This window comes from Rhinoderma darwinii, chromosome 3 (genome assembly GCF_050947455.1).
Source record: "Rhinoderma darwinii isolate aRhiDar2 chromosome 3, aRhiDar2.hap1, whole genome shotgun sequence".
Taxonomy (NCBI): domain Eukaryota; kingdom Metazoa; phylum Chordata; class Amphibia; order Anura; family Rhinodermatidae; genus Rhinoderma; species Rhinoderma darwinii.
The window spans coordinates 378,016,213-378,031,095 of record NC_134689.1 but is presented as its reverse complement, the minus strand read 5'-3'; the positions used below and the strand labels follow the sequence as shown (position 1 = coordinate 378,031,095).

At 41.5% G+C, this 14,883-nt stretch overlaps 1 protein-coding gene across 1 annotated transcript in view; it reads right to left on the bottom strand.

Annotated features, from left to right (window-relative positions):
• Positions 1 to 250: 250 nt before the first annotated feature.
• The window catches only part of STAR (steroidogenic acute regulatory protein), a 32,660-nt gene continuing 18,027 nt past the window's right edge, over positions 251 to 14,883 (bottom strand). Inside the window, exons 4-7 of the mRNA XM_075855398.1 lie at positions 10,789 to 10,947; positions 5,188 to 5,372; positions 4,604 to 4,697; positions 251 to 3,886 (exon numbers count right to left, since the gene is read on the bottom strand). Of these exons, the coding sequence (XP_075711513.1) occupies positions 3,773 to 3,886; positions 4,604 to 4,697; positions 5,188 to 5,372; positions 10,789 to 10,947 (552 nt within the window). The 3' untranslated portion in view covers positions 251 to 3,772. The remainder of the gene's footprint in view (positions 3,887 to 4,603; positions 4,698 to 5,187; positions 5,373 to 10,788; positions 10,948 to 14,883) is intronic.

Below are 14,883 nucleotides of genomic sequence, written 5' to 3'. Positions count from 1 at the left end.
CGGCCTTTTCCGGAAATCAATGTATCGGAAGTACGGGCTCAATAGAAAGTATATGAGCCCTTACTCTGATACATCGGCTTTCCGGAAAAAGCCGAACAGAAACGAAGCGGCTGAGCGCCCACACGAGCACTTCTGCTGCTTTGTTTTAGCGATTGGTGGGGGTCTCAGTGCTCGGACTCCCACCAATCAAAACTTCTGACATGTCACTATGACATGTCAGAAGTTTGTCGAACGTTTAGTTACACTTTAACCAATCCAGTACATGTGGAGGCTGAACTCTTGCTATGGAGGGTATTTGGGGGCACCATTCTTCTCAGACAGGTATGAAACATACAACCCTTCATTTAATGGAATAATAGTAATATTCCTAGATTACACATTCCTAAATAACCATATATGGGTAAATCCCTTTAATGGTACCTAAGGCGTGCCGGATTATTAAAGGCTTTTTTGTTTTGGACAGGTTTTTAAAACATAATATGTCCCGTGTCATGGAGCTTCTCATGGGGGAATGAGATGGGTTCTCCAGTGAGAGCTGCTCTCCACTCTGGTTAATAGCGGGGGTCCCGAGAAGGGGACTCCTCTCTGTTACATCCATAGGGCTTATAGATTGGAATTGTCGAAAGTACACAACCCCTTCAGATATTCTGTATTATTGGATGGTTGGAGAAAAGCCTTAAAAACTACAGGGAAAGAAATTTTTTGCAAAAATTTTACCATGAATATCACATTGTTTTTCTCTTATGTATGTTAGACTATCGGGTACTAGATTAAAGGAATCGTACTGTATATAGTACTAAAGTACAAGTTCTTAGCGATCACAATAAACAATAATACAATTAAATATAGGAATCTTTGTATGTGGAACTTCATGTGGCTGATATTATGACAAGTAATTTTCCTTGTACTTGTGCAACGTCGTCCCTGTTATGTGTTTTTTATTTAGACTTCTTCACTTGCTTTGTAACTTGGCATATTGGCTATACCGTTTTCTTGGAAAGTTGGGTGGTCCCTTTTGTAGGAGTTGTACTAGCAGTCATACTAGTTGTTACCCACATTTCCCAGAAACAGATTATACCAAAGAAATGGCTGAATATAATTTTTAAAGACTTGACAGACGAGGAGGACTAAAGGCAAGAGTGAACTTATCATACAGGCAGAACATTTAGCTCCTAGGGGGTGGAGCTAGCTTCAGTTAGTTGTATCTTAACACCCATTGGAAGAAAGGCAAGAAAGTTACACCCTCTCCACAGGAATGTCAATATTAGTAAATAGTGGGTCATGCTGCCCTTCACTGCTATGGAATAAAAAGGGGTAAAGACCAAACAAGTTTTGGGCCCTTTATACTCTTAGAGTTAGTTTACACAGAGTTTTTTGGCGCTGATTTTGACGTGGAAACTGCATCAGAATCGCCAGAAAACGTCCAAAATCGCCTCCCATTAAATTTAAAAGGGAGGCGGAGGTGTTTTTTTCCCAAGTGGCTTTAAGCCGTTCGCGGGGAAAAAAGCAGCATGTCCTTTCTTACCGCGGTTCGGCCTCTGACCTTCCATTGAAATCAATGGGAGGCAGAAAAAGCATTTTTCGTGGCGTTTTTTTGCCCGCAATTCTCAATGGCTGTGGATGAAAAATGCCACAAAAAAGGCAGCAATAAAGCATAGGCCGGTCATAATCTGCCTTAAAATTCTTAATGGAATTTTGATGCAGATTTTTTTCTGCCTGCAAAATACTCTGTGTGAACTAGGCCATAGTTTGTTGTGATGTAAACTTGTGAGGAAGTTTTCATTTTGAATTATGTACGTCTCTGGGCTAAGGATTATATTGTTATAATTGTTTTTTTTTGGGTGGGAGGGGGGTAAATATTCCTTGAATAAGCAGAGTCAGCAGCTATCACCTTACCATGTGTCATTGACATTGAAACTGTACTGCCCTGTTACAGATGTTACTTTGGAGACTTCACGCCTTCGGAGAGTGACATGTATAATTAGACGTGCTTCATAAATACCTTGGAACTAACTGTAAATGGATCCAATGGATACACTAAATGTACATTAATATTTCCATAATTAATAATAATTATAACAGTATTAAGTAATGACAAATAAGCATATCTCCCACCCTAGCTCCCTCTGGATAACTTTACACTTGGTGAATGGCAATGTCTTTTTTTTCTGTACTGCTTCTTCTAGGTGAAACAAGTTCTTGGCAAAACTGCAGCAATTTGTGTGGTTTTACAAAGTGTTAATAAGCCGCACGGCAAAAAGATGGTGCAATTCGGTACATGTAAAGTTGCCCTTTCAGGGTCCAAGAAATGGGAACATCTCAAGTAAATGTAGGTAATTAAAAGGTATGAAATTTGCCCAAAGGGATTTTCTAGTTTTAGTTACAGAGTCTCTGCTTGCTGTCATTGAATAGAAACATTCATGGGTTACAGCCATCTAACAGAGGTGTGTCAGAGTTCTCTCTCAAACAAGTCAGAGACCATGTCATTTCTAAACCAATTCATATCATATACATACATCTGGTCAATTTACGCGACTTAATTTTCAAAATGGCTGCCTCCACTGTTTGCATTGCGCAAGTGTTTAGAGTTTAACCAAATGACATCATGAACCCGATTAATTTAGTGAACATTCATTACAGAATTTAGGTATCTAATCGTCTTCATAGCTACAATGAGTCTTACTAATATCTACATCGAAGAAATGTAGTCAAAATGGAATGGAATAATGCTATTGAGAGAATTACTACAAAATGCTTATCATATAACGAATGGCGGCCATTTTGTAGATGGGATATTATTTATGAATATGAATTAGTCCCCCAATTTATATTTTAATTGGTTGATCTTAATGATGTGAATGGGATCTACAGTCAATCTAATTTGTATGGGGAACATTGGAGGAAACAGGGTTTGAACTAAAATTTTTCTGGAGATAAGCTGCTACAGAATTGTCTGGTAGCCGCTGATCTCACCCTCCCTATTGAAATACATGTAACATGCTCACTACTAGGCTTAGAGTTCTTTTTTTATGGCAGAGTTGGAGATCTTTTTAGTTACATATCTAATGTGTATGGCCAGCTTTAGGCAGTATCTCACCGATTTCACTAGTTTCCCATGATATTTCAGCCCACAAAATGGCCGCCTCCATTGTTTTTCTAGACCCTCCTTAAAAAGTAATTTCAACTTTTAAGTATTTACTAAAATGTCAGAAGATTTATGGGAATCCATGAGTTGGAGCCATTACCAAAGGGGAAACTTAAAGCTCCTGGGCCCTAATGCAAAATCTGTATTAGGGTCCCCAAATCTCATTTATAGTACACATTATTCATATGGGGCAAGAATCTTTTGGGCCCACTGAGGCTTCAGGGCCTGAGTGCAACTTTGTTCTCTGCACCCCTATAGTTACGTCTCTGGCCTCCACCAATCCCAGAATGAAGGGGACAACTTTCAGTGGAGCAACACAACCCATTCAGCACTGGTCGGAAACGGCTGTAATTCTTAAAATGTCTCCATTAAAGAATTGTAATGTCTGAAATTCTTTAGCTACATAATTCTCTGACCAGACCAAAGAGGTTCAAATGATCTTCCAAATGCTCAGGCCTTTTTTCAGCATGGGGAAAATCTCCTGAAAATGTGTTTGGATCGAGAGGTCTATATGACTGATAGATTTATAAATAACATCTGGTGCTTGATAATACTTAATACATTGGCCATAATGTTATGAGGTTTTCTGCCAGGGAGCAGGAAGAGTGTGACTATGAGGGTGAAGGGTTAGAAGAGGGACAGGCTGGCAGTAGACATAGCGACTCTGTTGCGGAGATGTCTAGCAAAATCCACTTGCGTCTGGGACAAAACTTGGTTTATGATTGATTTTGGCAGCCAGCCCTAGATAAAAGAGTAAAAAAAAGAAAGAAAATTATTATATTTCAAACACAAATGAGACCTAAAAAATCTAGTCGGATTAAAGTGGGGGCACCACATTTCATGCATTGATGGCAAGGAACTATGCCAATGTAGGAAGCAGGCATAGCAGGTACGGTGGGGCCTGGCAACTCAGTGGGCCAGGATTCTCAGAGGTGAGTGCAGGGGCGTAGCTAGGGGGGGGGGGGGGCAGGCGGGCATGTGCCCCGGGAGCAACTAAGATTTAGGGAAGGGGAGCGCCAGAGAGCAGCCATATAAAAAGAGCTGATCACTGCTGATAGGCGCCCTGTATGCCACCATACAGAGCGCCTATCAACAGCGATCAGCTGTTTTAATACGGCTGCACTGCGGCGCCCCCCTCTTTCCTACATCTTAGTTGCCCCCGGGGGCCATAATGCTGTATGGCAGTATTATGAAGGTACTGTATGCAATTCTTTATATAGATGTGACTGTCATGTTTTTTGAAGAAGTCGTTTATGGAATTAGGAGGGGGGCTAAAGTGAAAACAAATTGCCCATCTGGTATTCTTAATCAGATTTTTATTTGAAAAAAATGCATTTAAGAGAACAAGTAATAAAAACTCTTGCGTGTAAGCAGCGATGACAGACCCACAATTGGAATGGGATGTTATTCTAATAAATGTACTTTATAATGAAGGCGCTTATTAATATCGACACATACCTTTAGATCAATGCTGAGAAGCCAGGTTAGTTTAGTTTTTGATGGGTCTTCAAGCACTGGGTGAAGAACCATACAAGTTGGGCCGTTCTCTGCCCTGGAAAAAAAAGAATAAGCACAAATATATATTAATACCATAGCGTACAACAATACAATGTTTGGATAATATTTAGTAATTTCGTTTTATTTAAAGGGGTAGTCTCATCAAGACAATCCATTCCTATATTCTCTTTTAGTGCATATGAACATTATAGAGGAAAAACCTAAAACACACATTGTATTCTACCATATACAATGACATCATCCACTTTTGATGTCATTGAACTTCAAGCTATACCTCTGACATCACTCATTTAGAATCTATATGCACTCAAAAAAAAAAAAATGAAGTAATTATATAGAATGTTCCAGCTAGCATAGTTATTAGTTATTGCACCTTTGTATTTCCCGCTTATAGCACTGCAGTTATCTAATGACAAAGGGACCCCCGGGCACATAGGCCCAGTTTGCTATTGTAACCCCTATTGCCAATGAATATAATCTCCAGCTGTAGCAGGTCTATATATCCTAGTAGCAATCTTTTTTACCTTACATATCCTTTCTGTTCTGGCATTCCACCAAATCTCGTTGACATTCCGGCAAGAATACAGGTGGAGCCTCTCCTCTTGCTGCATCGCACACTCACGAAATCCCTAGGTCCTACAATATTTCCAGGGGTTTCTGCCGCTTTCTCGTGTGTTATCACTGTGTCCTTTCCAATCTTTTGGAGTATCTGCATAAAAAAAGAGAGCCATTTAATGTATGTGCCATGACACCCAACTAAACTTTACCTCCTCTATAGAAGGAGCATGCTTGTTTAGATCACCCCGATGATCATGTTATTGTTGGGGGAATCTACGTTTCATTAAAGGGATTGTAAGAGATAAGAAAAGAGGGTATTTTCCCCCAAGAAACAGCGCCACTCGTGTTTATGGGCGGTGCCTGAAATTGCATCTCATCTCGATTACTTGAAAGAGGATGAGCTGCAATACCAGACAATAATGGACGGAGCGGCGCTGTTTTTGGAAATAGAATGCAGATATTTTCAGCGCAATATACGCTGTGTGAACAGGGCCTTAATGTTCAGAGACCCCCTCAGTCACCAGAAAACCCATCTAGTATAAAACAGCACATAGAAGACTGGTTGGGAAGGGAAAGGGGGAGGAAAGGGGGAGAGATCTGTCTCAGAGCACACAGCAGCTTTTACATCACATCAGAAAGAGACCCAACTCAGCAAGCATGGAGAGAGAAAGTGTACATTTACAAAAACCAGCGGACGGTAGGAGAAAGACCCAAAAATATACAGGCAATGGCGGATTATAATAGAGGCGCTTTGGGCGGCAGCCCGAGGGACCCATGGCCGCCCAAAATACGCTGCAGTTTTGTTGTATTTTTGCTGCGAATCACGGCAAAAAACGTAACAGAAATGCATTGTGTATGTCCTGCAAAAGGACCTGCAGACATAAGGTCACATGACCTTATGTCTGCAGTTCTTGTTACTGTTTGGAGACCTGCAGGTGACATGACCGCAAGTCCTAGAACAGCAGCAAGAGGGAAGAATGAGCTGCTATGTAAGTATAAGGGTATTGATTAGTTTAAGGGCTCTGCATTTAGGTTGGGTCTGTTCTGGGGTCTGTATGTAGGGGGTCTGGTCTGGGGTTTGTATTAGTTTAAGCATACCTCCCAAGTCTCAAATATCACAAAGAGGGACAACCGATGCGGCGCGCGCAGCGTGTCACTTGCATTTTTTCTTTTAAGCCACGTTTCTAATCCCACCCAATCCGTGCCCATACACACCCGATTCAGCCTACACAATATAAAGCTAACACAGATGCCCCCATGCAGTATAATGCCCATACAGGTGCCCCATGCAATATAATGCCCAAACAAATTCTCCCATACAGCATAATGCCTCCATATCTGCACCATAAATTATAATGCCCCCTTAGCTGCCCCTAGTGCCAGTGGGCTTGTAGACAGTGACACTGCCCATGTAGATAGTGCCCATGTACATATTGCGCTGTGCGCTTTAAGCGCTGTGCTCGAGGAAGCCCTTGACGGTACTGTCCATATATGGACAGTGACATCAGTGGCTACTCCCTTGAGCGGTGAAGGCTAGTAGAAAAAGAATGGATCCTTGAGGGCGCTGCTACACTTAAGGTAAATATAGGGACGTGAAGATAAATAATAAGGTGAGCAGAGAGTGTTCAACGATTTAATAGAATTAGTACAGTGGCTTTGTTTTTGTCTCTACTCCCTTGAGCGGAATCCCCATTGCCGGGGATTCCCTGCTCCTGATGTCAATGTCCATATATTGCGCTTTCCTCTAGGAGCGGAATCCCTGGCCAGATCATCGGCAACGGGGATTCTGCTCAAGGAGTAGCCACTAATTCTGAAGCAGGGAACATTCTGTTCCCTGCTTGAGAATTAGTTCAGAGTGGAGGAGCAGAGGAAGCTCCTCCGCTCGCCAAGGACTCCCTGTGCACAGCCTTACTTTAAGCGCGGTGCTCGGGAAAGCCCTTGACTGTACTGTCCATATATGGACAGTGACGTCAGTGACTACTCCTTGAGCGGAATCCCCCTTGCCGACTCTGGCCGGGGATTCCGCTCCAGGAGTAGCCACTGATGTCACTGTCCATATATGAACAGTAATGTCAAGGGCTTCCCCAAGCATAGTGCTTAAAGTAGCTCTGTGTCCGGGGAGTCCTCCGCAAACCGGAAGAGCTTCCTCTGCTCCTTCCTTCTGAACTAATTCTGGCGCAGGGAGCTGATGGTTCCCTGCTTCCGAATTAGGTTGACAGCGGGACATACCCCGGGCCGCCCGGGACAGTGGGACACTGCCCGGAATCCGGGACTGTCCCGCTGAATCCGGAACGGTTGGGAGGTATGGTTTAAGGGGTCTGTATTTAGGGGTCTGGTCTGGGGTCTGTATTAGTTTAGGGGGTAGGTCTGAGGTCTGTAATTAGGAGGGTCTGGTCTTGGGTCTGTATTCGTTTAGGGAATCAGGTCTGGGGTCATTATTAGATTAAGGGGTCTAGTCTGGGGTCTGTATTTAGGGGTTTGTATTTAGTGAGTCTGGGGTCTGTATTAGTTTAGGGGGTCTGGTCTGAGATCTGTATTTAGGAGTCTGGAGTCTATTCGTTTAGGGAGTCAGGTCTGGGGTCTGTATTTAGGGGATCTTTATTTAGTGGTCTGTATTTAGGAGGTCTGGGGTCTGTATTAGTTTAGGGGGTCTGGGCTGGGTCTGTATTAGTTTAGGAAGCTAGGTCTGGGGTCTGTATTAGTTTAGTGGGTCAGGTCTGAGGTTTGTATTTAGGGATCTGGTCTGAGGTCTGTATTTAGAGGTCCGTGTCAAGGGTCTTTATTTACTTAGGGTGCTTGTTGTGGGGTCTGTATTTGTTTAGGCGGGTCAGGTCTGGGGTCTGTATGTATTCTAGGTTCAGGTCTGGGGTCTGAATATATTAGTCCGAGTAAAAGGGGTTGTCCAGGCACGGATCGTTTTTTTATACTGATAACCTATCCATATGTTAGCATACCCTTGTCCAGGAGGATGTGTCCCTACACAGTGTGATACTGTCAGCGATGGCTGGAGGCTGTCAGTATGTAGGGACACAGCCCTTTGACATATGGAATCTTACCACACATTTGTCAATGCTCACACAGAAAGGTGGTGTTCACTATAGGCACGGCAGATTGACGGTAGGAAAGGGGGGCCCAAGTTAGGGGAACTGCCCAGGGCATATGGTCTACTTAATCCGCCACTGTATACAGTTTACACACAACATTGCCTAGGAGTGACTTGGATTTTTCTTTTGTAACATTAGGCACGCTTTAAATCCAAATTGCCACTTTTGGATGTCCACTGTCTATAATGGCCAAATGATTAGGTGCAACGATTGTATTCTGTCTGAAATTACTATCACTGTAAAATACTCCTGTATGTTAAAGGGGTTCTCCAGGCATTTTACTGATGGCCTATTCTTAGGTAAAAATATCAGATCGGTGGGGGGTCCAACTCCCGGCACCCCCACCAATCAGCTAATTGATAAGGTCATGGCGTTTTCCCAGTTTACAGGCACAACTCTGTATACATCCGTAGTGGCTGTGCCTGAGATTGCGCTCCTGGATTGTAAAATAAAAATCAACTAAAAGGGACTATGCATGAGCAGCTTTAGAAAACCATTCTAAACATCTAATGTCTTAATAGTTTGAAAATTACATCGTCCACTGCCCCTCTAAATATTCTTGCATGTGGTCACTTATAAGCTCAAAATAAACTCCAGCAAAGAAGCCCGGAGCCCATGCGACTGAGATTAGAACATATCAGACAGTAGGAATGTGTTTTCACAAAGCGTAGAGCAGACACCAAGGTCGTTTTGATAATGGACCAAGGAAATACATGATAGGAGACCTCTTCATGCCAAAACAGCAACACTAATCTGAGAGCCTCATTATGGCATATAATATCCACAAATTAATTTAATTTAGAGTTTTAGAGGATTTTCAGGACGGATTCCATGTCCAAAGGCAATTTTCTTATAAAAATATACATACAAACCATTAGGTGGCAGCACATAAATATATTTTCAAAACAACTGCATCAGTGATCAGGTCTGAGATATCAATCATGAAAAGTTACTTGGCAAAACGTACAATTATTTGAATGGGAATGTGCTGCAATACCAGGCTCAGAAGAAGCATTGCAGTATTTTATAAAAGCGATCATATGAGCACATAGTAAAGTCCCATAGTGGGACTAAAAGAAAAAAAGTTAAATATTGTTTCATAAAGTTACTAATAAATTTAAAAAAATCACAAGTAAAAAAAAAAAAAAAATTCCACTTTTCCTCCTTACAAAATGCTTTATTATAAAGAAGCTAAAAATGTTAAAAGCTACACATTATTGGTAACGCCGTATCCATAACAAAACAAACTATTATGTTATTTAACCCGCATGGTGAACGTTGTATAAAATAAAAGACAAGGCCAAAGTTGTTGTTTTCTGTTTTAGTTGTTTTCTGTTCATCCTTCCTTCCAAAAATGCAATAAAAAGCAATTAGAAAGTCATAGATACCCCAAAATGGTTCTAATAAAAACTACAGGTCACCTCACAAAAAAAATAGCTCTCATAGAGCTACATCGGTAAAAGAAGTTACTTTTAAAAAAAATAAAATGTGGTTTTATTGTGCAAAAGAAGTAAAACAAAAAAATATATATACATTTCGTATCGCTGTTATTAAAAGTATTATGTTATTTATACTACACGGTAAACGGTGTCAATTTAAGATGCAAAAAAGAATGGTGCAATTTTTTGCGACGATCGAAAAAGGGGAATAAATCGCTCTGTCATTAAGGCCCAAAATAGGCTCGTCACTAAAGGGTTAATCTGATCCCCATCATAATACTGTCCAACCAGTTTCTATGGATATTCTAGGCCAGATTCCAGCTGCCATATTGCTTGCAGTGACCATTATGGCTTCCTATAGCGTGGAGCAATTGGCCGTATCCTAGTGCCCAGCCACAGCTCTGTATTTGTTTAGGGGGGTCTGGTCTGGGGACTGCAATAGTTTAGAAGGTCTGCAGTCTGTATGTATTCTAGGGTCTGGTCCCCTATGTGGAGGGAGATACATGAGTGTAGGAGAATAGCTATACATCTTCAGGGGATGGGAAGCAGCCTGGAGATCACATAGGAGGATAGAGATCTGCTGGTGTCATCTAATTGTTTCCCCTGTTCTGGTACAAGGGCTGAAGACAAAATTTATGAATAAATTGACATTTTCCTTTTCAAAGGGGCATGTACCTACACAGTCCCACTTTGCCAGCACTGATTGGACATTGTCATTGACACCCGCCCCCAACCGTATCACCTTGGTGTCAATTTATTCATACATTTCTAGGAGGAATAACAAAGGAACGGCACAACGTAGAGTTCTAAGAGAAGATGCTCCCGAATTGTTATTACCTGGGGAATACAATTATTCACTAAAACACATGTCAGGAGAGATGACAGGTCCTCTTTAAGCTGATCAGTGGTTCAAAGACAGATCTATCCCTGACTTGTTCAGTGTTGTGACATTTTGTAATAGGAGCAATCTTAAACGCAACCTTCATGCCCAGATATTTCACCACAGTCAATACAACTTTCTTACCTTAACTTCTTTGACATTAGGATTCCACTCTCCCATCTTCTCCATATTGTCCACCAGTTCTCCATATACATTATCCAGAGGCTTCTCCACAACTGCTTCCAGCTTAAAGACCTTTCCGATGTCTGGGAGGACTTTACTGAGAACTTTATCTCCGTTTTCCTTTACAGGTCATAAAAAATTTTGATTATTCTATGGTTCAAAAATAATAGAAGGGAGATATCTGTTTTACCTTACGATCTATCCACCAAGCATTTGTCGGTGGTTGGATCTCAACCCATCCTTTTCTTTGTCTCCATTGGAGAAAAGTGGCACTAGAGGTGTCTAACATCGGCTTATCCACCTTTTAAAAATATATAAGCCCATTCACAAGACAGCTTTCAGCTAAACAATCTATAGGGCCAAGAGTTTTCTTATGTGTATATTGTGTGCCAACCCAACAGGATTTTCTGGTATATAACATTGATGACATAACATTAAGATAGGCCAGAAATTAGTGATCAGTGAGCTCAACATCCTGCAGCATCTACCACATCGCCATGCTAAAGATAGGCTATCAATTTGTGATTGGCTACAGTCCCAATGATCGGACCCCGCTAATCACTCTTCGATGGCGTATTTTAAGGATTAGCCATCAATTTTTTTTAGGCTGGAAAATACCTTTGATAAATAGTGTAGGGCTGGAAATTATTATCCACCTGGTAACCCAGGAAATTCTGCTTAATTTGTGCTTATTATTATTATTTCTGTTACTTATATAGTGCCAACATATTCCACAGCACTGTACAAAGGTCCACACTTACTGTCCCCATTGGGGCTCACAATCTAAGTTCTCTATCAGTATGTTTTTGGGGTGTAGGAGGAAACCCACACAAACACAGGGAGAACATACAAACTCCATGCAGATGTTGTCCTTGGTTGGATTTGAACCCAGGACCCAAGCGCTTAGGCTTAGGATAGGCCATCAGTGAATGATCCACCCCTTGCATCACCACTGAACAGCAGAATGTAGAGGCCACAGCCCATGCAAGCTGTATAACCCCTGGTTATAACGATCATGTGAACAGGGCTGAGTTGGGCTGAGCTGCAAATCTAGGCAGCGGACATCCAGCGAGTACTGCAACCCCTTTGTTGTCTTGTTCAGTGGAGGTCTCGAGATTGGACCCTCATAATACATTAACCCCTTCCCTCTTTAGCTACTTTTGACCTTCCTGACCGAGCCTCATTTTTCAAATCTGACATGTTTCACTTTATGTGGTAATAACGTCGGAATGCTTGTACCTATCCAAGCGATTCTGAGATTGTTTTCTCGTGACACATTGGACTTTAAGATAGTGGTAAAATTTGGTCGATACATTCAGTATTTAATTGTGAAAAACACCAAAATATAGTGAAAAATTGCAAAAAATAGAATTTTTATCAATTTAAATGTATCTGCTTGTAAGACAGGCAGTTATAACACACAAAATTGTTGCTAATTAACATCCCCCATATGTCTACTTTAGTTTGCCATCGTTTTTTGAACATCCTTTTATTTTCCTAGGACGTTACAAGGCTTAGAACTTTAGCAGAAATTTCTCACATTTTCAAGAAAATTTAAAAAGGCTATTTTTACAGGGGCCAGTTCAGTTCTGAAGTGGCTTTGAGGGCCTTATATATTAGAAACCCCCAAAAAGTCACCTCATTTTAAAAACTGCACCCCTCAAAGTATTCAAAACAGCATTCAGAAAGTGTTTTAACCCTTTAGACGTTTCACAGGAATTAAAGCAATATAGAGGTGAAATTTACAAATTTCGTTTTTTTTTGCAGAAATTCATTTTGAATCCATTTTTTGTGTAACACAGAAAGTTTCACCAGAAAAACGCAACTCAATATTTATTGCCCAGATTCTGCAGTTTTTAGAAATATCCCACATGTGGCCCTAGCGTGCTTATGGACTGAAGCACCGGCCTCAGAAGCAAAGGAAGCACCTAGAGGATTTTGGGGCCTTGTTTTTATTACAATATATTTTAGGCACCATATCAGGTTTGAAGGACTCTTGCGGTGCCAAAACAGTGGAAACCCCCCACAAGTGACCCCATTTTGGAAACTACACCCCTTGAGGAAATTATCTAGGGGTATAGTGAGTATTTTGACCCCACAGGTTTTTTGCAGAAATTATTGGAAGTAGGATGTGAAAATGAAAATCTTCATTTTTCCCAATAAAACGTAGGTTTAGCTAATTTTTTTTCATTTCCACAAGGACTAAAAGAGAAAAAGCACCACAACATTTGTAGAGCAGTTTGTCCCGAGTAAAACAGTACCCCACATGTGGTCATAGACTGCTGTTTGGACACACGGCAGAACTTAGAAGGGAAGGAACGCCATTTGGCTTTTGGAGCTCAAATTTAGCAGGAATGGTTTGCGGAGGCCATGTCGCATTTGCAAAGCCCCTGAGGGGACAAAACAGTGGAAACCCCCCACAAGTGACCCCATTTTGGAAACTACACCCCTTAAGGAAATTATCTAGGGGTATAGTGAGCATTTTGACCCCACAGGTTTTTTGCAGAAATTATTGGAAGTAGGATGTGAAAATGAAAATCTATATTTTTCCCAATAAAACGTAGGTTTAGCTAATTGTTTTTCATTTCCACAAGGACGAAAAGAGAAAAAGCACCACAACATTTGTAGAGCAGTTTGTCCCGAGTAAAACAATACCCCACATGTGGTCATAGACTGCTGTTTGGACACACGGCAGGGCTTAGAAGGGAAGGAACGCCATTTGGCTTTTGGAGCTCAAATTTAGCAGGAATGGTTTGCGGAGGCCATGTCGCATTTGCAAAGCCCCTAAGGGGACAAAACAGTGGAAACCCCCCACAAGTGACCCCATTTTGGAAACTACACCCCTTGAGGAAATTATCTAGGGGTATAGTGAGCATTTTGACCCCACATTTTTTTGCAGAAATTATTGGAAGTAGGATGTGAAAATGAAAATCTACATTTTTCCCAATAAAACGTAGGTTTAGCTAATTTTTTTTTTTCATTTCCACAAGGACTAAAAGAGAAAAAGCACCACAACATTTGTAGAGCAGTTTGTCCCGAGTAAAACAGTACCCCACATGTGGTCATAGACTGCTGTTTGGACACACGGCAGGGCTTAGAAGGGAAGGAACGCCATTTGGCTTTTGAGCTCAAATTTAGCAGGAATGGTTTGCGGAGGCCATGTCGCATTTGCAAAGCCCCTGAGGGGACAAAACAGTGGAAACCCCCCACAAGTGACCCCATTTTGGAAACTACACCCCTTGAGTAAATTATCTAGGGGTATAGTGAGCATTTTGACCCCACAGGCTTTTTGCAGAATTTATTGGAAGTAGGCCGTGAAAATGGAAATTTAAATTTTAACCAATAAAACGTAGGCTTAGCAAATTTTTTTTTTCATTTCCACAAGAACTAAAAGAGAAAAAGCACCACAACATTTGTAGAGCAGTTTGTCCCGAGTAAAACAGTACCCCACATGTGGTCATAAACGGCTGTTTGGACACACGGCAGGGCTCAGAAGGGAAGGAACGCCATTTGGCTTTTGGAGCTCAAATTTAGCAGGAATGGTTTGCGGAGGCCATGTCGCATTTGCAAAGCCCCTGAGGGGACAAAACAGTGGAAACCCCCCACAAGTGACCCCATTTTGGAAACTACACCCCTTGAGGAAATTATCTAGGGGTATAGTGAGCATTTTGACCCCACAGGTTTTTTGCAGAAATTATTGGAAGTAGGATGTGAACATGAAAATCTATATTTTTCCCAATAAAACGTAGGTTTAGCTAATTTTTTTTTCATTTCCACAAGGACTAAAAGAGAAAAAGCACCACAACATTTGTAGAGCAGTTTGTCCCGAGTAAAACAGTACACCACATGTGGTCATAAACGGCTGTTTGGACACACGGCAGGGCTCAGAAGAGAAAGAACACCATTTGGAGTTCAAATGTAACTGGAATGGTTTGTGGTGGCCATGTCGCATTTGCAAAGCCCCTGAGGGGACAAAACAGTGAAAACCCCCCACAAGTGACCCCATTTTGGAAACTACACCCCTTGAGTAAATTATCTAGGGGTATAGTGAGCATT